Below are 27,955 nucleotides of genomic sequence, written 5' to 3'. Positions count from 1 at the left end.
GATCAGGGATTTTGATCCCTGATCTCCAGTCCACCAATTTTTGATATTGGTGGACTGGGATAATAAAATAGTACTAGTATATAGATACAATTGTATATAGCCTACTACTAAATTAATAGTTTTATAGAAAAAACAAAACAACATTTTCTATGCAATATCCTCTCCATGTGATTCCATATAAAAGTGACTAGGCAGGAATTTGCTTTGTTTTATTTAAATAAATAAAAACTTTTTAAAGTGACTCAGAATTTCCAAATGGGTATTTAAGTATGTGGTGAAGTGTGATTTTTAACCGTACAAAATGTAGTTGAAAAAGAAGACACCATTGAAAGCTAATTCGTGTTTTTTTCCATGTGATATTCAGATTGTTCTTTAGACCATGAGTAGTCCAATAACCAGGAAAAACTGAAAACTATGACCAAATACATGCTGAATGAATGGGAATGGGGCGGGGCATCTATATATAAAAAAAAAACACCATTTATTTATCAGCTCTCACTCACGCCGACCTACTTACTTAATCAAGATGAATGCTGCTTCTACCAGTCCCATCCATTCATATTTGGCGGTGTATATATTGTGATCATTTTTGCATTGTAATTAGGACAGAAGAAAATTCTGTCCATACATTATTGTGATAATTTTTACATTGTAATTAGGAGAGAGGAAATTCCAGTTTCATTTGGTTTTTATACTACTCTCAGGCCAATTAACAATTTGTGGATCACTTGAAAAAAATAACAGGAATTATTGAAGTTTCTTCATCTATACTTTACACTTTAGCTTAGTAGCTAGCACTACCTTATATGGTGAAAAAAAACAAACAGAAGGAGACACAGTGCATTTCCTTGTACTGTGTGTTAAACAACTGTTTCTCGTAAGTATCCCTGTAAGGTGGAGAGCTGTCGGTGGGGGGCAGAGTGTAGCATGACCTCATTGGTGACCTCTACAGGCACAACCATGAGATTCTGGCCAAAAGGTTCTGGCCCGCTCTGCGACCCAGTGGCGTGTGACATAGTCTCTGGCTTTACATGGCCCGGGCACTGTGGCCCTCGTAACGAAGCCTGATCCATCTCTTCCGCAAGGTCCGCCTTGCTCCCATAGAACATTTCCATTTTCCGCGCCAGCAGGCCCTCCGTTTCCGGCGCAACTTCCTCATCCTTCCTCTTCAACCTCTTGGAGCGGCGAATGAAGGAGGCGTGGCGTATGGAGCGTTTCAGCAGACGCTTGCGGTAGGCCCTCTGGATGACCACGGCGGCCCACTCCTCCTCTTTGTGGCGTAGAGTCGTGGCGATGGGTGCAAAGGAGTCCGAGGTGGGGTTGTTCAAGATGAAAGAGGCCTGGATGCTCTCCCGCATCGCCGCCATCTCCACCGTGTCTACCAGGACCATCTGCGTGACGGCCAACAGGATGTCCAGGCAGTGAATTCTGTCCCCGATCACCAGGGGCATGTCCATGGCGATCAGACGGAGCCGGTTGGGCTTGGCCACCCTCAGCGGCGCCTGCAGCGTGTCGCAGAAATCGTAAAGCTGCAAGTAGTCGATGAACTGGGTGCCCTCCGTGTCGAACTTTTCCCAGGTCTCGTAGAACATGTCAAAGTCTTCCTCGCACAGCGCGTCGCCGCTCTCCTCCTGGGCCACGTTGAAGTTCTCCAAGATGATGGCAATATACATGTTAACCACCACCAAGAAGGAGATGACAAGGTAGCTGCAGAAAAACATCATGCCCATCCCCGGGTTGCCGCAGTTTCCCCTCACGTCCGAGCCAGGGTTCTCAAAGTCTGGATCACAGTCCGGATATTCCGTGTTCATGATAGGGAGCAAAAGGCCGTCCCATCCCGCTGATGTCGTAACTTCAAACAGGCAGACGAGGCTGCCACCGAACGTCTCAAAATTAAACATGTCGTCTATGCCGGCCTGCTTCTTGACATAGGCAAAGTTGGACATACCAAAAATGGACCAGATAAACATGATCAAGAATAGTAGGAGGCCGATATTGAATAAGGCAGGAAGAGACATCATCAGAGCAAACAGCAGCGTCCGAATACCCTTGGCTCCTTTGATGAGGCGCAGAATCCTGCCTATTCTGGCCAGTCGGATCACTCTGAACAGAGTGGGAGACACAAAATACTTCTCTATGATATCAGCGAGCAATAACCCTGAAATGAAATGAAAAGCACAGCAGTTAGGGACGAATGTATTTACCTCCTTACCATGATTAAAAAAAAATAGGTAAAAAATTCTAAACTGTATCCTCTGAAACATACCGCATATAGACAAGATGACCACGACAAAGTCAAAAACGTTCCATCCATTGGAATAGAAGTATTGTCGCAGGGCAAACAACTTTAACACGCACTCTCCGGTGAAGACGATGATGAAGGCGAGGTTGATTTTAAAGAGGAACTCCTCCTTCTCTGCACTTTGGTCGTCCGTCTCCACCATCATGGTCACCATGTTGAGGCAGATGAGGACCATGATGAAGATGTCAAACGGTTGCTGACTGATGAAGTCATAAACGAATCCCTGGATTGGGTTCTTCAGACATGCGAGAGAAACACATATTCATGTTATTGACTTTCAAAATGAGCAGAGCTTTAAAGAAAGATCCTGTTAATTGGATTCATTTGCTGTTCATTGCTGTTTTACATTTTCTATGCAAAACACGTTGAATTGAGTTATGTATGAAACACACATTGAAATGTGTCTCAGTTGGAAAATGGCCAATGTGTTGACAGTGTACCCTGGTTTAAGACAACATGATGGTACTTGGCAATGGTAATGGTATTTTGAGAGTATTTAATTTCCGTATCGTGGCGTATTTCCAAGTGAAACTGAAGTTTTGTGAACAGGAGCTATGCGATTAGCCAATCACAGCGATGGGGGCAGGGTTAATGCACCGAGCTTTCCAGCCTGCCTCCGAATTCCACTGAACAGCTGTCCTCATGTCTTTTATCTGGCTATAAACACTGATTTGGGGCATTGTCTAGGGGACGTTGACCATATAAAACAAAGGCAGTGCTGAATCAAGTGCCTGTTGTTTAACATATTTTAGTGTACTGTTAAACTTTAGTGTCTAGCATAATTAATCATAACTCTGTATGGGCTATGATCATACAAGCACCTGTATGATTGTATTTGAGGTATTCTGTGGTCTGTTATTTGAATGACAAATCACTATTCTCCCTCTGTTTGCGGTGCTATGGATGCAGTTCTATTCGTATACTTGAATGGACAGTCCTTCCTAGAAGCTTGTAAGCTAATAATAAAGTCCTTTTAAAATTAATACTTTTTGACGTAGTCGTGTTATAAGTGGGACAATGCCGTTGCCTAACTTGTCATTGTTGCAAAGTCACATTGGTCCTGTATCATCTGGGTTTTATTACGCAATAATGGCCAGCTCACTGTACTTTATCTCTAAGGAATGAGGCTGTAACCTACTGTTGGTCGTGGGATGGGTTTCGGTTTCTTCTTGGCACCAAGTTTCTTCATGGCAGCATAGTATTTCTTTTGATCCTCAGTCATGAAGAGGTCTTTGTCTCCGTGAAGAGATAACCCAATGAAAATGATAGTCATTATATGCGGTCAGATCTTTTTGAAATCTATATTTAAAACTGAATTATGGGTGTAATGTACACAGGAACATGATATTCCTAATACAGGTCTTCAAGGGTCCACCCGAACCAAAAACCTGAGGTTCTGTAATATCTCAGAACCGATTGGATCTCGGAACGAATTTCACAGGGCCATTAGGGTTCAGGTCCATCATTTTGGACCCATGAAGACCACTGATTCCGACAGAATAAAATACTTAATTCAAACAGTATATGGTACTCATCTTTTTCTTCTGCTGGTTGAAATTGTCAATTATGACACCGATGAAGAGGTTGAGTGTGAAGAACGAGCCAAAGATGATGAAGATGACAAAGTACATGTACATGTAAAGGTTGATCTCATATGAAGGCTGCTCCCCCACCTAATTGATGGGAAGAAAAAAAAACTATGACAAAGACAGATATGAAGACCTCTGTGGTCTTACATAGCTTCTACAATTAAATCTAACTCTCTACATGTATACTGTACTATATGTACAGTATATATACTTTAATAAACACATCATATGTAATCTTGTTCAAGATAATGATATCTATATTAAAATAAATGTTAGAAAATTTGAATAGAATTTATATATTTATAATGTATAATCTATCAAATCCGTTTAGCAAATCCATTTGATGTAAAATACACCAATATGCTGACACCTTGTGACCTTAAATACTCACCTCTCGTGAGTCCACAGCAGCATACATTATATCCATCCAGCCTTTAAATGTGGACTGCAAATAAAAAACACATTTCAATGAAAATGTATATCACCCATTCTTGAGAATTGGGACAAAACCTCACATTTTGTTTAAAAAACTAAATAATCTTCAATTATGCCGGGAAAATATATTTTAAAATATTAAAGTGTTGACAATTAAACCATGTAATGGGCCAACCTCTCACAGTTTGTTTTTTTAGATGTCAACTCCATAAGATGGCACATCTGAGTTGACATCTGACGGAGTCTGACGGAGTTGACAAAATGCTATATTTCTTTCTTTTAACAGCACAGTCATAGTGAGCAGTAGACAATACATTTTTTCAACGTTGCTCAGTACTCTTAAGGCTAATAAAAAGTACACATTTTAAACAATATTTATTTAGTTTGGATTTAGAAGGACTGACGGAGTGGGACACGTCTGATAGCAATATTATTTAATGCATTTATCAAAACATTTTAAGCTTACAATAGCTTCAGCAGCTTTCCTGCCTTTTTTAAAACCAGGAAGTGGGGACCTTAGGATTTAAGCTAAGCCTGTTTATGCCTGATTAAATTATGATTTTGTAGAAATCTGACGGAGTTGAAAAAGATCTTTGACACTTTAAAGGGCAAACGTGAGCACAAAAGACAGACAGGCAGACAGACAGACAGACAGACAGACAGACAGACAGAGGGGGACACCAATTATCGTCCCAGCCTTCGGCCTGGCGGAGATAATGAACATAAATTGTGTTCAGCACAAGTATATATTGGTGAAAACAGTCTTCCTCACCACTTGCAGTAAAGACAGGTACCCCAATCCAACGTTGTCATAGTTGACCTTGACGTTGGTCCAGTGGGCCTCCTGCGTGGCCTCTTTGAGGGCCATGCAGTCGCTGAAGTTGTTCACCTCACTCATGGGGAACAGCTCATCTGTCGTGGTGTTGACGCAGCGATAGAACTTTCCAGCAAACAGGTTGACCCCCATGATGCTGAAGATGAGCCAGAAGATGAGACACACCAGCAGCACGTTGAAGATGGAGGGAATGGCTCCAACCAGAGCGTTCACCACCACCTGCCCAGCAGACAACAGTTTGCTTTCATTTACCTTTAGCACAAGGGTAGTCAACTGTATCCACAGGGTGGCACCTTACTACCTGAAGGGAGCTGCATACTGGGATAGAGAAGCCCGCGTTTTTCATACTGAAGAAAAACTTAATGTCCCACTTTTATCAAATGTCCATAATTACTATCAATTGTATTCCTCTTTTTAAATTCACAAAGTTAATGACCCTTTTCACAAAAATAGTAATGATTCCAACCTGAATTTGCAATAGCCCAGTCATAGACTTTATGGTTATGCGTACATTCTTTTTTCAAAATGTTGCATCTCTAATGCCCAATTTTCATATAGAATACATCCCCAAAGCCCCCCACCACTCTCCTCAAGGAGATTTGTTTTTAAAGCAGAAAGGGGTTAAAGACTCCCTTCTTAGTTTTTTTATTCTTCTCTTTTCATTTTAATATTTTATTACATCCAGCATTATCACTATAATAATAATAATAATAATTATAATTATTACTATCTTGTTATATGATATTGTTTTAGCACAGTCCCGCAGTACATGCCAAACCAACAGTTCGCTGATTGTAAATGTATGAGTAAGTGACAAATAAAACCCTCGTGAATCTTGAATCACAACTCACAAAAGCTGACACCCCTGCTTTTGAGGCCTAGCATGTATAGATATTGAGGTTGACTCCATGTTTGCTTTAATTTAATTGTTTTAAAGTCATTAACACATTACAAAAAATACCTAAATAATTGAGTCAATGTTGACTAAAAATCATGCATCATTTTGCAGTTTATAAGTCATGGACATTTAAATAAAAAATTATCCAGGGACAATTTATTTTATTAACTTTTCAAATCAATCCATGCTTTATAATTGCATTAAAACACAAAGGCAATGTAACTTTGACAAAAGAATAACCACTCAATGGTATTTACTGTGTAAGGTTACCTATCAAGCAAATGACTAAATAGATTATCATGTCATACTGAAATGAATGGAATCCAATGGCTTCCAAAAAAAATCGAACAAATCATGGTTTGGTTTGGAAACTTTGATCAGCATTAATGTCAAGTATATATTGTGGCCATAGTCAGTGCCAACCATGTCAGGCCTGTAACGGTCTGTTATGGTCTGTTCCTTCAAAACATCAGAGTGCCCTTACCTCTCAGCCAAGTGTTATATGCCACGCAGCCAGGTGTAAGCATGCAGTCTGCAATCATGGTAAGGAAAAGCCAGTCGAGTTAGTATAATAATGCAATCATCTTTGGCATTTGTGGAAGGTATGCAGATTATACCAATTGTATGGCACAGTACTACTACTCAGTAGTACCAGTGGTTCCCAAAAAGTTTTGCTCAAGACCCAAAAGAGAAATTAGACATTTGCTCGGGACCTAAACTAGTGAGCTTGCAGATCTGCTATTTTCATAATTTATTAAACATTTGTTTTCTAATTAGGGAATTTATTTAATTATTCTTTATTATATTCATGAAATTCTTTTAGAAAAATTTTGAATTTGTTTTCAGCTCGTGGAAATCCTTAGAAAATCTTTTAAAATAATAATAATTAATGACACCATTTAGGAAACAAAAAACAAAGAGATATTCACTCGTGACCCACGAAAATGGATCCGTGACCCACAAATGGGTCCCGACCCACTGTTTGGGAAACAATGCTGTACAGCATGTGCATAATATTATGGCAAATTTGGCTTTATAGCCAATTACTTACCCTCATTCCTTCAAATCTTGAAAGTGCTCGGAGTGGCCTCAGGGCCCTCAGTGTTCTGAGAGATTTGATTGGTCCAAGGTCAGAGTAGCCTATCCAGTTGGCAACCAAACTAATAATGGACACCTGTAGAAGAATGAAAACACATAAATGCACCATTTATGTCCTATTTAAGGGCTGTGATGGTCTTTAAAAAGGAACTACTGTACACTCTGGCAGTGAACTATAGTAGCAAGGATCATGGTTCCATCCACAGCTCCCCCTGGATTACAGTCAAAGCGTCCTTACATGGTTTCCTCCACCGTCGGTATGTGAATGTACATGTATGTGTGATTGGGTGAATGTAATGTATAACGTAAAGCGCTTTGGATAAATGCGCTACATAAATGCACCATTTACCATTTACCACTGGCCTCTACAGGTTGAAACCTTTAACCAGGTTGCATTGCTGGCCACGCCACAATCGTGATGTAACAGTACAGTATACCCATTTAACCCCTGACACTTGAGGAAAAACAGATGCTATTACATCACTATTGGGTTGTGGCCAGGTGTGGCTAGTAGTGTAACCTACAGTATATGAAAGTCCAAATCTGTAGAGGTGCATCATTATTTTACTACACATAACTTGGGTTAAACTAAATAGATACAATACATAACATACATACAAAAAAATACAAACATAATTCCATGCAAAACTGAAAGCATTTGTATTTAAACCAATTAACCAAGGTAAACTTAAACAGAATCTTGTAAATTTTACATGAATGTGTGTGTAACACAACACAGCATAAAAACTTACTCCCACAATGAAGAAGTCCAACCAACACCAGGCATTGGTGAAGTAGGTCTTGTAGCCATACGCCACCCACTTAAGGAGCATCTCAATGATAAAGACATAGGTGAAAACTTTATCGGCGTACTCAAGGATAATTTTGATAGTTCGCCGCCTCTCGATGTGTATGTCTTCAAACGCCTGTCAAAGGTAGTAGATGTTAAACACTGAATCTAAAAGACTTAAAATCTCAGATGTAAAGGAAAACAAATATGAATTGCTCATTACTGATTCATAATTTGCTGACAGCAACTCACAAGAGCTCCACTGCTAAGGAGGATCATGAAGATGATGAAAGTCTCAAAGTAGTCGTGCTCTACGATGGTGAAACACGTCCGTCTGAGATTCCACCATTTCTTGCCGCTACCCTGAGTGATGTCTGCAGTTAGACAAGGCCAGCGCCTCACACAGTCTAAGGGGAGAGGGACCTCCACATTAGCTGTTCGTTTCGATAAAAGTCTGTCCATAATGAGCTCAAAATCTCGCATAACTATTAGGGCTGCAACTAACTGTTATTTATTTCACAATCATAATGTTCAATTATTTGATACATTTATGTGATTAAATTAGACCATAAAATGACTGTAGAATGAGGTAAAACAAAAGTAGAAAATGGTGGTAGTTATCCGAACCCAAACAGACATCTTGAAATTGCTTAATACCCAGCAGTATTAAATAACTTTTTCATTTTGGAACAATGATAAGCATTCACGTTTTGGTGAACTTATTGGAAATTATGGCATGATGCGATTACTAAAACATAATTACTTCGATCAATCGATAAATCAATTAGTTTCAATTAAGTTTTTCACCCCAATCACAATAATACCCATTAAGTAAACTGAGTCATTACATTAATGCACAATTACTATATTGTCATCTAGGGCATAAACAGACACTGTGATGGGCAAAATAACTTCAGTCTGTTGTGTTGTGGTTCTCGTCATACTGTCAGTGAAGCAGGACTCTGGTTCCACTGGCTCTTCCTCTTCCTCTTCTTCTTCCTCTGGTTCAGGCTCAGGTGGCTGGTAGTCCACTGTGCTACATACCGAAGAATCATCATCATCCTCCAATGCAACCATCAGCTAGAAAGAAAGAAAGAAGTTAATGAGCATTCATTAATAAAATAAATAAATACAGTGTGGCTATTTTTGTCCAATAAAGAAATCCAATTATTTTGCCAATTATCCAATTATAAGTGCGATTTAATGCCGTATGCAAAGCGTTTGGAATTGCCTTCGCGTATGAGATGTGCTTTTCAAATAAACTTGCCTTGCCTTAATGATTTTTAAAAGAAACTAACAAAATCTGCCCAACAAAACGCGCACGTGCACTATTTCGGCACCCGTGCGGCCGACCCCCCCAGCCTCAAGCCAGATCTCCTAGCCTTCCCAATTGTCAGGCTCACCCGCCGCCTATGTCAAGGAGCAAACTGAAATGCTCATTAACAGCAAGGAGTCTAATGTGGAACACTATACATAACTAACATAACCTAACAGTGAAGTAGAGTAGGAAAGCTGAGAGGACACAGTAGGAAAAGCATGGAAGGAAGACTGGTAACATATCCCCCACTAGCAAGGGTATACGCTGGAAGTGACTTGAACTCTGTGTCATTTACAGGGGTTTTTGTTTTATTTTACCTTTATTTCTGATGGTACAGTGTAGCAAGACAGGAAACACATAGAGAGTGTATGGGAGTGACACGCAGCAAATGGTCCGTACAGCCGGGAATTGAGCCGGGGACTCTCTGTCAGGCATTAGAGGTCAAGTGATATGCACCCGAACCACTCAGCTATCGGGTCGCCCCAGTGTCACAGTTAAATTAATACATTTCCTCTTGGCAGAGAGAGTTAGGTCATCAGACCAGGGTCATGTGGGTTAACTGGGTTACCTGACTGATATTGACTAAAGTCATAGGAGTGGCTGATTTGAGGAGATGGGAATCAGCTGCTCACAAAGAGCAGAGACGAACGCAGCCGGTCAACAGCTAATGGGGAAACGCAACCGCAAGACTGTTTGGAGATCACTACCATACCAGTTGGACTGTACAGAACTCTTTTACCTGTACACCCTTTGATTGATTGATTGATTGATTGATTGATTGATTGATTGATTGATTGATTGATTGATTGATTGATTGATTGATTGATTGATTGATTGATTGATTGATTGATTGATTGATTGATTGATTGAGCACTTCATTGAAAATGATGAGGATAAAAGCACAAAAAAAGCCAGAAGGCTTGTTTCCATTGTGGTCCTTTTGGGGAAGGGATGTAAGGAGGCAACATCACAATAACAAAAACAAAGACAAAACAATAAGAGTATTAATTAATAAGAGAATGTAAAAAATAATACCTATTTTAAAAAAAGAAATAAAATAGGTATTTTTCACATAAAAGAGATAAAGACAAACAAAAACCAACAAAAATTGAAATAGGTATTTCCACACTTAAGACATATTGACAAAAAAACAAGAACCGTGTACTTTTAGTGTCTTAGTCCTATGTCCATAACCACTGAACACTTCCCTAAGAGCAAGGACATTACTATATATTGGAGAAAAGGACAGCACTGGCCATGAAATACTGACACAGAACGCCAAAGTTTGGATATCCGTATCCGCAACCCTGAGAACCAGGCAAGTAACCCACACTTGACACCTCTGCCTGTATCTAATTTGCCACTCTGATTATGACCACCGCCAAATTGTGAAAGTCAGAATTCTACACAAGTTCTGATTCTTCAGATAATTGATAATATCTACAGCAGGTTAGTTTGACTGTGACAATATGCACACTGAAACTTCTGAGACATATTTTTTTCTTTAGACAGAGCATTTGAACTCCTTTCTGCCACATCGACCTATGACCAGTAACAAAGCACCTTCATCACTCAACTGCAATTTATTGTTATTAGACTTTCCGTATAATATAAACCGAAGCAGACAAAAACATGGTGACCGAATTAGATACATTTAAACCCCCATTGTGCAATATATAGCCGTTACTGACAAACACAGGGAACTGTATTGTTGTGCTTCAAAACAAGAGCGACTATGACAGCCAAAGAGAGGCAAACTAACTACCTAGTACTGGTAATACAGTATGTCGCTGGATAATCCCCCATAGTGGGGAAACATGGGTATGGGAAGGGGTGAGCAGCAAGGGAGGTGCTGAGGTGTTTCAACAGATCAGGGGGCAGCTTGGGGTGGAGAGCCTGAAATCCTAGAAGGAGCTTTGAGTCTGGATGAATTTTGACAACATGCTTTAGGAAGGAGGAGAAGACAGCAAGTGCACAAGCATGTATACAAATTGGTTGGTAGTGTTATCTTCCAGTGAAACCTTCATTCAGCATAGCTACTATTTTCAGATACAAAGTATTGCATTATAGATCATTCTTTGTAGAGAGGCTCTTTGTTTTGTCATGGTCCTGATGATAAATAAATTGCAGTTCAGCTTCTCTGGTTTCTAGCTTCAAGAAAGCGCAAGCCATAAACCATAGCACAAAAGAAAAACAAAAGCTTCTTATCAGTGAACTAACTTTGTGGTAATAAAAAAAAGAGTATATCCTACTCACTACCAAAATAAATAGTCACTTGAGTTATGGCATAGGCGGCGGGTGAGCTTGACAATTGGGAAGGCTGGGGGTCGGTTTCTGGGCGGATTATGTTACTTTCTTTTTGGTTTTTGGTTTCTTTATTTCGGCTATAGGGTTAGGGTTAGGGTTAGGTTATTTAATTCATATTTTTGCCTGATTTTACTGTTTTATTATCAAAACATTTACTAAATAATGCTGTGCACATATATTATATATAATTTGCACAATTCCCAGAATTTCCCAGCATAACATTTGGGAAGGCTTAGCCTACCCAAGCCTTCATTACCCGCCGCCTATGAGTAATGGCATATCCAATTCAGCTGCTGCTTTGAAATATAATGTCATTGAGTTGTCATCACATACTGTATGACATGGCATATCGGACCCGAGCCACACTAAGGAATCAGGAAGCATGGTTTGTTATTGCCTAATGCCTACACATTTGCCATGCACTGTACTATGCCATTCAATTAGATTCAGGTAAAAAAGAAACCTGGAGATAACATTGTACTTGGTTCTATCATGTCCACTTACATTTCTCTCATGTCTACTCCTCTTACCTTGAGTTTTTCTTCTTTCTTGTTCTCCTCCTCTGACAATGCAGAGTTAATCTCATCATCATCATCATCATCTTCATCCACGCTTTCAAAGTCTGACTCTACCTGGGCGATCGGAACAGTGAGACCGAACTCCCCATCCACCACAAAATACCCTGAAGGCCTGCCTTCAACCAAACAGTTACATATCCCGTCCGCCCTTTTTAAATTCTCACCAGTGTCCAAGTGGTTCATTTCAATGACTTCTGTTTTTGGGTCCATGTCATCCGAGTTGTCCTCCTGTGTGTCTTTGGGCTTTTTGCCCAGAGACCGTAGGACCAATCCAATGATGAAGGCTTTAATCCAGTCGATGCCCCTGGCAATCCGACCGATGGCTATCTGGAGACTGTTCACTTCTCCATCGTCACCCCCTTCCGAAAGGCCGCTGAATGAGCTGAGCAACAAGGCCAGGAAGAGGTTCAATACCTGAAGGAAAAATACAGCACTGAGATGAGATGTTGGCAGCCACCATTTTACATTGATTGTCAATGTAAAATGTAAAGTGTAAAAATGTACCTGTCGAGTAAATTTTCATGGTTCTTGTGAATTAAATGACAAACATTTTGAGGTATAACATAAGATTAGGGCATGCTTATTTGAAGAAACATTAAGTATGTATCAATCAAATGCAAACTGGTGATAACCGATGCCAGCTCAGAATTAATGTGCCCTGGTCTGCAGGTACATTTTCCAGCACAAAAATGATTGGCTAATTTCCTGGAGTAACTCGTGTTCAACACATAAGAAGGTCAACATTAGACTGTTCAACACTAGAAGGTCATATCTTGTATTTCTAATGGACATTACAATGCATTTGACACGTATGCTATTGATTACTGACTGTTTGAAAACGTAGTGGAGACTCCTCTGCCCTTGATCTGCACACAAACTCCAGAGTGGCTCATATACATAACGCATATCAAGTTGGCCGTGTGATGGGACATCAATAAATATTATGTTGTCTGCCGCCTGTTGCGGAGGTAGCTATCTTTAGTGTCTAAAACCTGTTAGTCCATTTCTCGGTTCCTATTTCCCAGGTTTAGAGGGAGATCACCATTACATGGGCCTTGGGCAGGCTGATCTCATGCATTCCCGTGTGAGAGCTGTGAATCAGTATGGGGCAGAGAGAAATGGCTGAGTCGGACAAAAACCAAGCCCCAGGACATGGTGAGGAGGGTGGGAGTTGGATGGGGGGAGGAAGAAGAGAGAAAGAGTGTCTCAAAGGAAAGGCCAGTAGTCGATACGAACCAGCCAAGACCAGGACATCAAAGGAAGCACCATTCACTGTAAGAATGTTACCTGTGGTCAAGTATGGTCCAATGAATATTTGTGGACATCAGCACTTACCTTCCAAAGCCAGAAGGCTTCTCCTGTCACCATTAACCTCTTTTTCAAATTCAAACTTTAGCTTTGGAATGTAGTTGACCATGTTCACAGATATAAATTAGAATGTGTAGAGACTATAATAACTAAGTAGAGGAATTCTAGTTGGGAGGTAGTGGGGAAAGCATTGTGTTTATGCACAATTAGAAGTTGCCTAATTGCTCACAGGCCCTCATTGGAAACAAGACCGCAAGGACTTTCATGAACGGACCTGTTAAAGGAATTATCCTTATCCTTTTGCCGAGATTTACAGCAGGTGAAAAGACAGGTGGAAAGTTTTTGACATTAAAATAAGTCTCAGGAGACCCACATGTTTTCCATGAGCTCTATTCTATAGCCTGCACAACAGCATTGCTCCAAAAAATGTTTTACTTAACACACAAGTGGTACAACTTTTTGGCCAAGCATTATGGCCTTAATCAGGGCCATAATGAAGGCCATAATGCTTGGCCGAAACGTTGTACCACTTGTGTGTTCAGTAAAACCCAATTCTAGGAGAAGGGCTCTAAGTATGGCGATGTCAGTTGGTTGGCCAGTCTGTCATTCTGTCTATTTGTAACTTGTTGGTCCCAAACAACATATCTTCAAAGCTGATTGGCTTGTCATGGAATTTGCTGTTTGCTCGGATGGCCACTACTGACTTTGGTGACGCCATTGCCTTTCTTGTACCACCCTTAGGCCAAAGTTTCCACTTACAAGATGTCTCAAAATCGAACATGCGGATTCTTATGACATACGTTCAGCACGATCATTCCCACAGAGGGTGAACCCTAAAGATTTGATTGGCCCTATGACCCTTCCTCTAGCGCCACCCTGAGGGAAAATACATTTTTGATATTTCATAATCTAATAGACAGAATACTATATGTACTATTTTGTTGACCCCGTGGTATTTCCCCTAGCAGCACCCTCAGGCCAAAATGTCAACTTTGCAATGTGATTACCTTCCATCAATTTGAGTTAATTCTGCTACCAAATGGCCTTTCTGAAGACCCAGTCTTCTGCCCCTCGTATTGCGAACTCTGCTCACTCAGCTGTCACTGCTGTGTTTGTTGAGCCTGTGGCAGCTAGCTCATTTAAACTTGATCTTAGCACATACACAAGGTCAGAACCACTGTGTGCTGGATTGAGTCACTTGATTTAAATAGTTACCCCTCTCTCGTCAATTGCGTAATTTGCCTTGAAGACAGCCCAGATAGTGTGTGTGTGTGTGTGTGTGTGTGTGTGTGCATGCATGCTCCTGACATAAGTCAGTTTGATTTGATTGATTTGACTGCATTTCAGGTCAGGCATGTATCCGTAATGATGAATTCACACTAGCAGCGTCATGTTGCTGCCGCTGCCATGTTCTGAGAATGTGGCGAGGTTCAATGCAAAGTCTATGGAGAGAATCCAGAAAAAAACAAAGCATCAAAGTTGAGGAAAGCTCAACTTTGACACATTGAGACAGAGCAACAAGCCATTCAGAAGTGCGCTGTACTCTAAAGTAGGCGTCGAGTAGGTATATATACTCGATACCACAGAAAAAAAACTACTGTACGGAAGTAGCAAATCGTCGCAGTCGGGCAGAAACCTTGTATCTCCATATTTCAACTTTTACTTTTTCTGTAAATGAATACACTACTTCATAAAAGAGTGTTGCACAAAATAATGTAAAAGCTCACAATGCCTTGCAAAATCATAAAAAAAAGACACAATGTTTCCACCCGATAGCGACGAAATATTGACAACGTTTTAAACTAGCTGGTGTAGATGTGCAATTAAACAAGGTTAAGCAACTACATGGCCTATTTCTTGTCTAAAAATCAAATCAAAAACAAACAAGCTGCCAGGGATGAGCATCAAGTGTCTGTTCTCTTCCCTATGTGCTCCCCAGCCGAGTGCAGCTAATCGATTTGATTCGCTCAGAGCTCTTGCCTGTGCACAACTCACTTATTTACGAGGGTGCCACTCATAATGTCAGACACGCCCAATTAATTGCATTTCACGAATGTTCTTCGCTCAACACTGCTGGTGTGAAACAGTGTTAACGTTTCATAGGGTAAGGGTTAGAGTTAGAATAGTTGAGGTTAGGGTAAGGGGATATGGAATGAATGTAATGTCAATGCAATGTCCCCAAAAGCTACACAGCCTGTGTGAGACAGAGAGAGAGAGAGAGAGAGAGAGAGAGAGAGAGAGAGAGAGAGAGAGAGAGAGAGAGAGAGAGAGAGAGAGTGAGAGAGACGGTCGTTTGGCACTAGACTGCGTGCAGCACTTTTTGTTAGCTCATCCATTTCCTTTTCATCTCTATAAATAACCCAACAGGAAATGGTTTTGGCTCTCATCGTAAATATGAGACGGAAGTGATCAGCTGCATCATCTGCATGTCCTTGTCCTGTAGGGCCAAGATATGTCAGGGACCGTTCCAGATATTTGCTGTTTGCTGTTGCTTAATGTCAACTGAAACGCACACTGTTAGAACCATAGAAATATAGAACAGACATTTCTACTCAAAGCCTCTGCATTTCTTTTTACAGAATCATCTGCACGCCATGCAGGTCCTGTATCCATACTGTTTTTTTCATTATTATTATTATTATTTTTGCGTTCGCCTCCCGCGTTCGCGCGTCTTACTTGTTTCTATAGTATGACTTTAATTCCACTGAATTATGTTATTAATTTATTCTTCTACATGTCTGAGTATTCTACAGAGGTGTGTTCACCTGCATTTCATTGCAAAGCTCTCATGTAATGAGACTATGTGTATTTAGAGTGCACTGTAAGGCCATCCAGTGGAAACAGTTTTAACCCCCAGCTGTCTGTCCTTGGCACCATCTAACTGTGGGGGTGGGGGGGGGGGGGCAAACCACACACTGCTGAGCCGCCCCCCTCCCATGATAACAAGATCCCCTGCAATTATAATGCTATAATCATTAAGATTTAGAGAGATTTGAGATAACACTTTGCCAGCTTTACAACTTAACAGTAGGGAGGAATGTTCAGCGATCGGTGTTGAAAGGCTGTGGTCCTTAGAATACGCACATACTTAAGCAATGTATCCTGACTAAGCACCGGCTATCTTTTTCTATACTCCAATACACTGTCCTATTTATAGTAGCTCGAGTCTTTAGCAATTACAGTCATGAAAGAGAAGACATGAAACATGTTTTGCATTTGACCTATCATGCGATACAGGCCAGCTCTGCAACCGTTTTTGTCACTATGTACTGGAAGACCTATGTATTCTGTTAACAAAACACAGGTTGAGACTCTTCTAGGCCTGATTAAAAGGGTTAACTTTAACCACTTAAACCCCATAGTGTTGAGTGGAGTCCCTCAGGGCTCCCTGCTAGATTATTTTTTGTTTTCGCTCTACATTAAATATCTTCGTAAAAATAGCAGATCTACAAGCTTACAACGCGTCGTGCGCGTTCTTTCAAAGTTTCCCCTGAGAATATGGACCCTGGGGTTAAAGTGGTTAAAGATTTTGGACCAGATATGACGATCAGTGGCTGAATATGGCTGCACTTACCACCAGGTTTCCGATGACCATGACCATCATGAACACGACCAGGCACATCCCAGCTCCGGCCACCTCCATGCAGTCCCACATGGTCTCGATCCACTCGCCGCAGAGGATGCGGAACACTATGAGGAAAGAGTGGAAGAAGTCGTGCATGTGCCACCGCGGCAACTCGCAGTCCTCTGCGATCTTGCAGACGCAGTCCTTGTAGCTTTTGCCGAAGAGCTGCATGCCCACCACGGCAAAGATGAACACGATGATGGCCAGCACCAACGTCAGGTTTCCCAACGCTCCCACAGAGTTTCCGATAATCTTGAGCAGCATGTTGAGTGTGGGCCAGGACTTGGCCAATTTGAAGACACGAAGCTATCTCCACCGTCACAGCACGCAAAGAAACACAAAGTTATGTCATTGTCTTAAAATAAGTGTTACACTTAAGCCTGATTATACTTCCTCATACATATATTTTTTTAAATGTTGTCTACAATAATATGCCCAAAACTTGTTCAGTAACAGGGGTCTCACCGTCTCTACAGCTCTTTAGTCAACAGAAAATTCATTTTGGAATATCAATTTGATCCAATCAGGAAAGAGAACTCATACAGCATACAGGATAAACAAGTGAAATTGTTGGGGGGAAAAGCAGACAAACGTGGAACTGGTACACTTTAAAATTGAAGCTGATCTTTGTGGGGTTCTCTCTTGATTGGATAAAATTGGTATCCTGACCTGCAAATGTATTTTCTGTTTACTGAAGTGCTGGAGAGATGGGGAGATCCATGTTACTGAACAAACACTCCATAGCAATGATTACTATGGGATAATAATGGGAATATAGATCGAGCTTTAACATTTAATCCAAAAAATGGGAACAAAAAGCAACTGTTGTTATGTGGTAATGCTGTAAAGAAAATGTCCTAGCTTTACCAGACGAAAGGACCGCAGCACAGACAAGCCCTGGACATTTGCCAGACACAACTCCACCAGACTGAGAGTGACAATGATGCTGTCAAAAATGTTCCAGCCGACTTGGAAGTAGTAGAAGGGATCCATGGCGATAAGCTTGATAAACATTTCTGCCGCAAAGATCCCAGTAAAAACCTTAAAAGCAGGAAATATTTTTTAATTTACATAGAGCTGCACAGAAGAATAATTAGTGTTCATTTAATTCCCAGAGTGAACGTGTTTCAAGAGGTACTACATATTCACCAGGTTCCCCACGGAGAGGATGTTGTCAAACTCGGGGGTCATGGGATAGTGTTCCATTGCCATGAAGAGGGTGTTGAGCACAATGCAAATGGTGATGCCCAGGTCGACGAAGGGGTCCATCACCACAAAGAGCACCCACTTTTTGAAGACGATCCAAGGCACGCAGCAGTCCCACTTCAAGAAGATGTCAGCGAACTTGTACCAGTTGGGTGGACAGGGCCTCTGAGCCTCCTCCAGGGCTACACCTAGACAAGAGAAAAAGATGGTATTGAACAAATGAGGAAATGAAACCCATGATAGTAAATGATCCATTATCTGAATAACAATTGAGATTGGAGTGGTTAGAGTGGCCTCGACAATTCAATAACATCTATCACATGGGATGTAAGAAAGGTGATATAAACATAGGGATTGCATGTCTATTCACAGATCCCAAAAAACTTTTGGGATTGTTTTTTATTGGGTAAAGTGATATTATTTGTGCTGGTAACCAATAACCAGCACAAATACAAGCGCTTTGCCCAATAAAAAAGAGACAGTGTTATACAAAACAGCACATTATTGAGATAACTGTTAATTTTTGTAATCTTACATACTGTAGGCTATATTGGGTGACCATTCATTCTTTATAAGCATACAGTTTAATATTTTGGACTCTGATATAAAGTGCAATGTACCATTAAAATGAGTGCCCTGTCTGTGCCAAGGCAGAGATTAGTTGAATTAGCACAAGTTTAGCACCAAAGATAGTACAGTACACGCCACTGTTATGTCAACAGGGATCTCTGACCAACACACAATGTGATTAAGGTCCCACTCAATACCTCTGTACCAGCCTTGAATAACGGAGCGCACAATGTTGACAGCTGCACGTTAAGCCAAGAAAGTACACCTCACATTATTGCATGGCCTGTTTGTACTCGCAACTAAGCCTGGAGTATTTCTACAATCCCCTGAGGGACTTGACACTTCATCCAAGATGCTCATGTCCCGCTGCTCCATCACAAAGCTCTGAATAATAGTGTCATCATCACTCCTCGCACATGTCCAGAAATATAATCGACTGGATGAAAAGCAGACCCGTGAAGGCACATTTTTACACTTTCAGTGTTAATTTAGCACAGAGGCTTTTACTGTGTACTGTACAAAGGTACTCTGCGAGCATTAGCTGTGAACAATCTGTATTGACCGTTTTCCTATAGCGCTTGTCTGTACCTTCAATGGCGGCCACAGAGAACACAGTCAGAGCACTGCTGGCTCTTCTTGGTTTCAGACCTTGACCCTCCACGTGAAGCATGCTGTGAACAGAGCCGAGTGACTTCTCCTTCAGTTCATCATCATCGGATGGAGGCTGAAAGAAATATGTTGAAAAGTAGCAGTTACAGACAGTACTAGGCCATCAGTGCAGTGCAAAAAAAAGAAGAAAAAAAAAAGAAGAAGTATGAATATCTACAGGCTCAGCTGGGTGCTTGCTATAGTACATGAACAATAGTGTACTATATAGTAGTGCTCTCTATTTGAGTCTTCATTCACCAGTCCAGGTGAATGAGTCAATATGTAGATTCTAGAAGACAGGAAAACCCTTAGGCTACCTTCAAGCACACTAACAACGAGCCAAGGATATAGTTAACATGTATTGCTTTTATTGTCTTCTAGGGCAAAATGTAAAAATTTTAAAGGCTATATAAAGGCCATATAAAGAGGATGCCTCTCAAATTTGGCCATGGTTTCAACTCGATTCGCCTGCTTAAAGATAAATGTAAGTTTATCCCTGGAGAGTATTATTATTAACTTTATTATTCTTTCTTTAATTGTCATTATTCTTTATTTATTATTTCTCCTCAAAACTTTGGAATGCTGTAAGCTCCAGCATACTATCACCTAAGCTCTATTCAGCCTTCAACATATTTTCATCTCCTTCAGGAATAGCCAGGAAATGTTATTTTTAATACGTTTTGAAATATGTAACCTTTTTTAATTTTTATTTTAGGCTATACTGTAACGTCTGGGTCATGTCTGATGCTACGACTGCCGCAACAACGAACCAACTTGGGAGTTTGGGTCATCTGTTTTTACATGGAACATCCTGTGTCTGACATCAAGAACACTGTTTCTCCAGGAACAGTAGTTATCCTCTTTATTCTCCTCAAAACTTTGGCACACTTTCACCTAGAAGCTTTACATTTTAAAATTGTTCATCTCCTTCAGGAATAGCTGGCACTTCCTGAATTTTAAAACAATCTTTGTTTTGAAATAAACCTTGGGAGAGTTTAGGAATGGATGATGTCATCTCTTTTTACATGTAGCATTCTATGTCAGACGTCAAGAAATCGAGCCCACACACTGTTTCTCTAGGAACGAACAGGACCCGTCTAGCTTCATGATGGAAGTCATTGACACTCAAATCGGGTTGAAACCTTGCCTAAATATAGTCCTATGTCATAGATATGTCATAGATGACTGAGGTCATAGACCCGAACAAATATGGAGTTCCACCAAGCCTAGTGGAGATACGAGTTCCACCAAGGCAACCTGTCTGTTGTTATTTCCCTGCCAACATGGGTGTGGTTAGTGTTTGTTTTTTTCATGGAAAGCAATGGTCAGTATATCAATCTTTCCAGGAAGGGGAAAGCTCAGCCACCCCCTAACCCCCACTTTCTCCGGCTATCATTGTCTTGCTCCCTTTGACACAGCTAATAATACAATGAGGGCTAGTCCAGCCAGTCCAGCCACACCCAGGCCAATTCCTCCGACGATCACCATGCCGACCAAGCCATCCTTCTTCAAAGCCTCGTCTATGAGCTTCTCCATCTCCAAAGCCTGCTGGTTCATTGGCTCATTCCCCAGCAGAGTCCTGATGAACTTCAAGGCCTTTTCGTACTCCTTTAGCCTGTAGTTGGCAGCCGACAGGTAGAACAGGACATCTCTGGAGTCATCCCTCGTTCCATTCTGAATCAGCTCGTGCAACAGGTTGATTCCCTTCTTGATGTGATTCGAGTATTTGCTCCTGATTAGACACCATGCATATTTAAACGTGGTGTCATTGGACACGGCCCCTTCTACGACCTCGGCATTGTATTTGTTCTCAACTTGTAAAAGATCTTCAGGAGCTACCACGTCCCCTATAACAGCCTCCATGTTTTGTGGAAACATGAGCAAGTCTTTCTAGTTTTATATTAGCTAGTCTATGACGTTAGTCTATGACGTCAGTCATCTGACATCATAGACTGGGGGCGAAAACATAATCTACAGCCCCAGCCTTCAGCCGGCTCCCTAGTGTGCTTTATTGCCAGACCCAAGGGGTCGGCCTACATGAGGCTTTGTCCCTATTTCGTCCATACATGGGCATAAAAGAGGGTTCAAGTTTCGTCCCCCACAGTGATGGAGCTCACTTTAAAAAAATGGATTTTTTGAAGTGCATAATCGTATTTATAGGTTATTAATGTCATCATGTGTCTCGCTAGCCAATCACAGTGCTGAATAGAGTCAGCCAATTTCGTCCCCCTTTCGTCCATACATGGGCATAAAAGGAAAAGGAATTTATTCTGGGTCTGGCAGAACCAGGTCTCCTGGTCTTGTTTTTGGGACGTTTGGTACACAATAGAAATGTTTTTTAAAACACCCACGTTCTCTAGAACAGTAGTTCTCAACCTGTGGGTCGGGACCCCCAGGGGGGTCCCCATATGATGTTGGGGGGTCCCCAGATGACAGTGAAGTGACAATTTAAGGACTTTTAAGACCATTTAATACCTCAAAAATAAAAAATAAAAGAAAGAAAATAAAAATATCATTACTGCATCAAAAGTAATCAACAAACTATACTATATAACTGGTCAAACATAGCCGAAAAATAGAAATGGACGAAATAGCCGGAAAATAGAAATAGCCGATCTACAAGCTCACACTGCAATTTTCACAATATTTATCTGTGGAACCGAGTCAAACTAAATGTAATGCCTACAATTCCAAGTGCTTGTCAGGGTGGGGGTCCGGTCTCCAGTTAAAATATGATTATTTTGGGGGGTCGCGGGCTGAAAAGGTTGAGAACCACTGCTCTAGAATAAGTAATGTAGGAAGAATTCTCAAAATAATCCAGGTGCAAAATAGAGCCATCTGCGAGAAAAAAAAATCCCATTAGTGTCGTTTTTTTTATATGGCAGGAAGGTGACAGACTAACCTCTAACCCCAGGTCCATGGTGGGTGCTCTGATGAACAGGCGCGGTATGACCCTCCTGCTGGAGTCCTTGGTATCTTCATTTTCCTCTCCAAAGCTCCTCTCATCATCAGCCGTGTGGTGGCTGAGGGTCTTCTTACTGGTAAGAGTTGCCCGGCTCCCAGATACTTGGCCCTGTCAAATGACATACCTCTGTTACATTCTCACTTCCAGTCTCACTCTCAATTCAAACTGTTCTACTATGAACGATAACAAGCTACATTTGATAAACACAGACAGTCTGTTGTACAACTGTCTCATCTCTTGGCAATTTCAGCACTCTGTGTCAACCTCAGTTTTGTTTCCTTATTGTATATCTGTCTGTCATTTAATGTCACTAGTATGAATTGAGTACAAGAGGACCTCAATTGAAACAAGCCAGTGGCTTGCTTGGGCTTTTATTTAATCCTATTTAGTTGGCCTTGTATTTGAACTGTACTTTCATGTGCTTCTTTCTACAAACTTCTAAATAAAGTATTCAATCAATCAATCAATCAATCAATGTACCTGCTCCTGGTTCTTCAGCTGTTCTAACAACCGTTGGAACTCTTCCTCTTTCTCCCTGGCCTCTCTCAGCGTTGTCGCGTTCTGCTCATCATAGGCCATGGCTACCACAGCCAGGATGAGGTTGATGATATAGAAGGAGCCCAGAAAGATGATCACCACAAAGAAGATCATGTATGTCTTTCCAGCTGCCCGAAGGATCTGGGTTTTTAAAGAAAACAAAGCCGGAAAAACTAAGGAGGTCTAAGGTAAGATTCTGAAACAGGCAAAGGCTCCTGAACCAGCAGTATCAAAATGGGATGCCTTGGGAGTGATAACCGATTACAGTATCATGCTGCCACAATCAGTGGTGGAAAAAGTACTCAAATGTTTTACTTAAGTGAAAGTATCAATACTGCTATGTAGAAATACTCTATTACAAGTAAATGTCCGGAATTCAAAATGTACTTCAGTAAAAGTACAAAAGTATTGGTATCAAAATGTACTTAAAGTACCAAAAGTAAAAGTACTAAAATGTTTGAAAATAGCAGATCTACAATGCCCCGCGATGCGACGCGTTGTGAGCTGGTAGATCGGCTATTTTCAAATAGCCAAGGTATAAAATAGGGCTAAAGTGGTTAATGTATGTTTTATAATGTAATCATTTATATCTGCAAAGTAACTAGTAACTAAAGGTTTCAAATAATTGTAGTGGAGTAAAAGTACAATATTTGCCTCTGAGATGTAGTGGAGTAGACGTAAAAGTATTGGATATTGGAAATACTCCAGTAAAGTAAAAAATACCTCAAAACTGTACTTAAGTACAGTACTTGAGTAAATGTACTTAGTTACTTTACACCACTGCCCACAATGCATGAACAGTTCAGGTAAAATGTTAAAATGGTTCTGTTTAGGCAATATGATCGAGATGGTTAAGTTTTAGTATGGGTTTGGTGTGGTTGTAAGGATCTGGGAGGACGGGTAGCCCATGAGACCTCCAAACTCCCAGATTTAGAACTTGAAGAAATATGCTGTACGGTTTCAGGAGCCACAACCTTTTGAACATGAACACATAAGAGCATATGACCACAAAAAGTAGAAAACAAAATGAAAGAAGTGCCAACCAGCTGAAAGACGTTTTCCCAATAATCCTGAGTCATGAGTCTGAAGAGGGCGAGGAAGGCCCAGCCAAAGGAGTCGAAGCTGGTGTAGCCATAATTGGGGTTCCTTCCAGCCTTCATGCACGTGAATCCTTCTGGGCACTTTCTATCAACATCGTACGGGTGAAGATTCAGTTTTGCACAGCAACCATCCCTACTCACGCATCACCAAGCTCTCCATTTCTTAACCTCAAACATTAAAGGGTAAGACCACTTTGGTAGAGGTTTGGGTTGTGTAGTTACCTTGCCATGATGTAACTCCAAAGGTGGGCAAGAAATCAAAAATAATTGCTCCATTGATTAGAAATTGATAATTCAAAATATGCTCCTCATTGACTTACATTGTACGGTAAAACAGCTCTCAAAGTCACTCTTTTAGCACATAAATGAACCCAAACATAGCTAATTCAGACAATATATAACATCACCAAACCCAGTACTGTTTTTTTTTTTTTATAAAAATGTCAACTTCCTGTTGATTTTACTATTTGAAGATCTGGATCCGGATCCGCGGATCCAGTCCAGGTTTTCTACTTATTAAAAATGGCAAAATCAACAGGAAGTTGACATTTTTATTTAAAAAAAAAACAGTACTGGGTTTGGTGATGTTCTATATTGTCTGAATCAACTTTGTTTGTGTTTGTTTATGTGCTAAAAGAGTGACTTTGAGAGCTGTTTTACCGTACAATGTAAGTCAATGAGGAGCATATTTTGAATTATCAATTTCTAATCAATGGAGCAATTATTTTTGATTTCTTGCCCACCTTTGGAGTTACATCATGGCAAGGTAACTACACAACCCAAACCTCTACCAAAGTGGTCTTGCCCTTTAACAATGTATTTTAACCCATTAATACCTGGAACTGTGTCATTTTTAGATTTGAGCTAAAAAGCATTATCTTACACTTTGGGCTATTCAAAAATAGCAGATCTACAAGCTCATAGCGCGGCACCGAGTGCCGCGCTACGAGCTTGTAGATCTGCTATTTTTGAAAAATCGTGAAAATGTGTGCAAATCTTTGAATATATATATTTTTAAAGCGAACATTTTTTACTCAAATCTTTGCTTCTGGGGGGTCCCTGGAACAATATATTTTGATGGGGGTCCGCGGCCAAATACATATCATTTTGGGGGTCTTTGACATGAAAAAGATTGAGCACCACTGATATAGAAACATAAGTTTTTCAGAAAACTGTTGAGATTTAGGAGACATGTAGAATCGGCTTCAGGTCTCAATGGGTTAATAGAGCATTTATAAAACAATCTTTTATGTAAGACACAAAGGAAGGATTTCTGCATGTATCAGACATTCAAATGTGACATGTGACATTCAAAACCTGCAGTACAAATGGTCAATTGAAATAAAATAACATACCCAGCATCGGAGCTGTTTCCACAAATTAGCGCATCCAAGGTGCCTTCCACAAAATAGTAATTATCTGCAACCAAAAGAGAAGATAAGCTCAATTAATTAAATCCATTACGTAATTACCAAAGATAAATACATAAAAGCACATGATGTAGCCTATCCTTTTAAACCTACCCCTATTATCAATGTATTCCTCAAAATCAAAAGTGCTGTTGGAATATGTGGTATTATTGAAATCCATTGTGCTGTTGAACGCCATGGTGTCATTGAGGAAGAAGGTGGAGTTTGTTGTTTCATGTGTTGAGATGGGCCATCGAACACACTTGTGCCGTAGGTTTCCCATGAAAAGCTGAAGGCCAATGAGGGCAAAGACCGCAAGGGCAAATACAGTAAGAATCATCACATCCACCATTTTCTTCACTGACTCGACCAAGGCACCTACAATGGTTTTCAAACCTGCACAAAAACAATAGAAAATGCTTTAAAACCAAATGTCTTTAAAACATCAAATTAATACAATGCAAGTGCACAATTAACAATGAATAACACATAGGAGGACCCTAAATCGTATTTAAAAAAAAATCATATTACAAAATTATACAACTCCCTAAACAAAATATTTACAAGCAACCTAGCTCTTGATTGTAAATAGAAGAATACTTACCAGGAATCACAGTGATTGTTTTAAGGGCTCGAAGTACACGAAATGTCCTGAGGGCTGACACATTGCCAAGGTCGACAAACTCAGTGACGTATCTGAGGATAGACATCCACAAGAAATCCAAGCCATTAGTCAGAGGAAGCATAGGTATTGTAAATACTGTAGGTCGCACTGAAATACCTGAACTCCTAATAATTATTTGCAGACTTTGGGTTATACACAGTAGCCTATATGCTTAGTTAAACTTTGGGAGACCAAAGTTTGTTGCTGTCTTGCATGTTAATAATGGCATTGATTGAGCACAGCTGGTGAGACAGACAGTCTGGAGCTGGGGGAGAGAGTTGTTAAGAGATCAGCTTGGGATGGGCAGGTGGTCCACGGATCCTGGCCACTCTGCAAACTTTTGATGTAAATTTTAGCCAATCAGGGTGGATTGTGAAAAATCAAACAGATCCGTCTTGATAACATGACTATAGAGATCATGCGCACCGATTGTCGTGACATTAGGATCATATCTGAAAGAGTGATATAAAGAAATGTAAAAAAAAGTTTTACATACGTCGGCCTCCTGGTGGCGCTATAAAAGCCAGATGTGAAAAATGCAGGGCAAAGGTTTTTCCTTATCAACTAGGGAGTGCGCATACAAAGTTTTACTCGGATCGGTGCAGTTATAGGTAAAAACACGAATCGGGCAGTTATAGTGCTGATTTGAACATTTTCAAGAGGCATTTCTTCCTCGGCCTAGTGGGAATGTGTGTGCAAAACTTCACTTAAATTGCACGCTGTGTTCATGATTTGAGGGATTTTGTTTAAAACGGAGCACTCCTGCAAACTTTGGTAGCCAATCTTAGCCAATCAGGATGGAATATGAAAATCTGAAAGACCAGTTTAGTTTAATGACTATCGATTTGCGTGATGTTTGGACAAAATATGTAGGAGTACTGTCAAAAAAAATGTTTAGCAAAAATCTGCCTCCTGGTGGCGCTTTAACAGGCCCATTTGAAAATTTTGGGGCAGAGGTTCTGCTCTGGCATCCAGGGAGTGTGTGTGCACAGTTTTGCTGCGATCAAGCCAACGGTACCGGAGATTAGCTGTTCACAGACGGACACATACACACACACACACACACACACACACGCACACGCACACGCACACGCACACGCACACGCACACGCACACGCACACACACACACACACACACACACACAACAGGAACACACAACAGGAACACACAGACACACAGACAGGGTGCAAAACATAGTCTCGGCCATGCCTTTCAGCCTGGCGGAGACAATAACAATACAATCATTTATTTTAAATGAGTTAAAACTGATATGAGAGGTTGGAGAACCTGTCAGTGTGCCTCAATACTTACGCCATGCTGATCACCATGAAATCCAGCCAATTCCATGGATCTCGAAGGAATGTAAAAGACCCAATACAGAAACCTCTTGACAACACTTTGATTGTTGCCTCAACGGTATATATACCAGTAAAAACATACCTGTAGAAACAGTTAACCATCAATTCAACAATGTCAAGTACAACACAAGTACAAAGTAAAATTTCAAATTATATACATACATAGCCTACATACATGCACGCACGTCGCACACGCACACGCACACACACACACACACACACACACACACACACACACACACACACACACACACACAGTATATACTCACTCAACAGTTTTACTCCATGCTGGTGGATCGCTCATCGTCATGAATACACAGTTCGCCATAATAGTTAGCATTATGAACATGCTAAATAATTTGATTGGGGAGTTAAGGAGAATGTTTCATTTATCGTTCAACAGAAATGCCTTCT

General features: G+C 40.7%; 2 protein-coding genes across 3 annotated transcripts; both read right to left on the bottom strand.

Annotated features, from left to right (window-relative positions):
- Positions 1 to 57: 57 nt before the first annotated feature.
- scn4aa (sodium channel, voltage-gated, type IV, alpha, a) lies at positions 58 to 27,930 on the bottom strand. 2 transcript variants are annotated; one of them, XM_080455000.1, is made up of 23 exons: positions 27,811 to 27,930; positions 27,495 to 27,623; positions 26,123 to 26,214; positions 25,633 to 25,914; positions 25,465 to 25,528; positions 24,053 to 24,194; positions 22,953 to 23,150; positions 22,410 to 22,580; positions 19,448 to 19,583; positions 18,233 to 18,477; positions 17,951 to 18,124; positions 17,033 to 17,389; positions 12,103 to 12,564; positions 8,892 to 9,027; positions 8,200 to 8,354; positions 7,910 to 8,083; positions 7,111 to 7,233; positions 5,099 to 5,380; positions 4,283 to 4,336; positions 3,834 to 3,975; positions 3,441 to 3,538; positions 2,267 to 2,537; positions 58 to 2,158 (listed from the first exon to the last, which is right to left on the bottom strand). In XM_080455000.1, the coding sequence occupies exons 1-23, from the start codon at positions 27,888 to 27,890 to the stop codon at positions 861 to 863; spliced, it is 5,265 nt and encodes a 1,754-aa protein (XP_080311126.1). In that variant the 5' UTR covers positions 27,891 to 27,930; the 3' UTR covers positions 58 to 860. The 2 variants fall into 2 exon arrangements, with proteins under 2 accessions (XP_080311126.1, XP_080311127.1); XM_080455001.1 differs by lacking the exons at positions 26,123 to 26,214; positions 27,495 to 27,623; positions 27,811 to 27,930 and having other exon boundaries at positions 24,053 to 24,190; positions 25,633 to 25,691.
- LOC308104352 (mitochondrial fission 1 protein-like) lies at positions 20,900 to 21,370 on the bottom strand (the record flags this gene model as incomplete). Its single annotated transcript, XM_080454765.1, has 1 exon — positions 20,900 to 21,370. The coding sequence occupies one exon, from the start codon at positions 21,368 to 21,370 to the stop codon at positions 20,900 to 20,902; it is 471 nt and encodes a 156-aa protein (XP_080310891.1).
- Positions 27,931 to 27,955: the final 25 nt, after the last annotated feature.

The sequence above is a fragment of the Gymnoscopelus braueri genome (genome assembly GCF_963280865.1).
Source record: "Gymnoscopelus braueri genome assembly, chromosome: 17".
Classification (NCBI taxonomy): domain Eukaryota; kingdom Metazoa; phylum Chordata; class Actinopteri; order Myctophiformes; family Myctophidae; genus Gymnoscopelus; species Gymnoscopelus braueri.
Note: the sequence above shows the minus strand (reverse complement) of the source record. Positions and strands in the feature narration are given on the sequence as shown.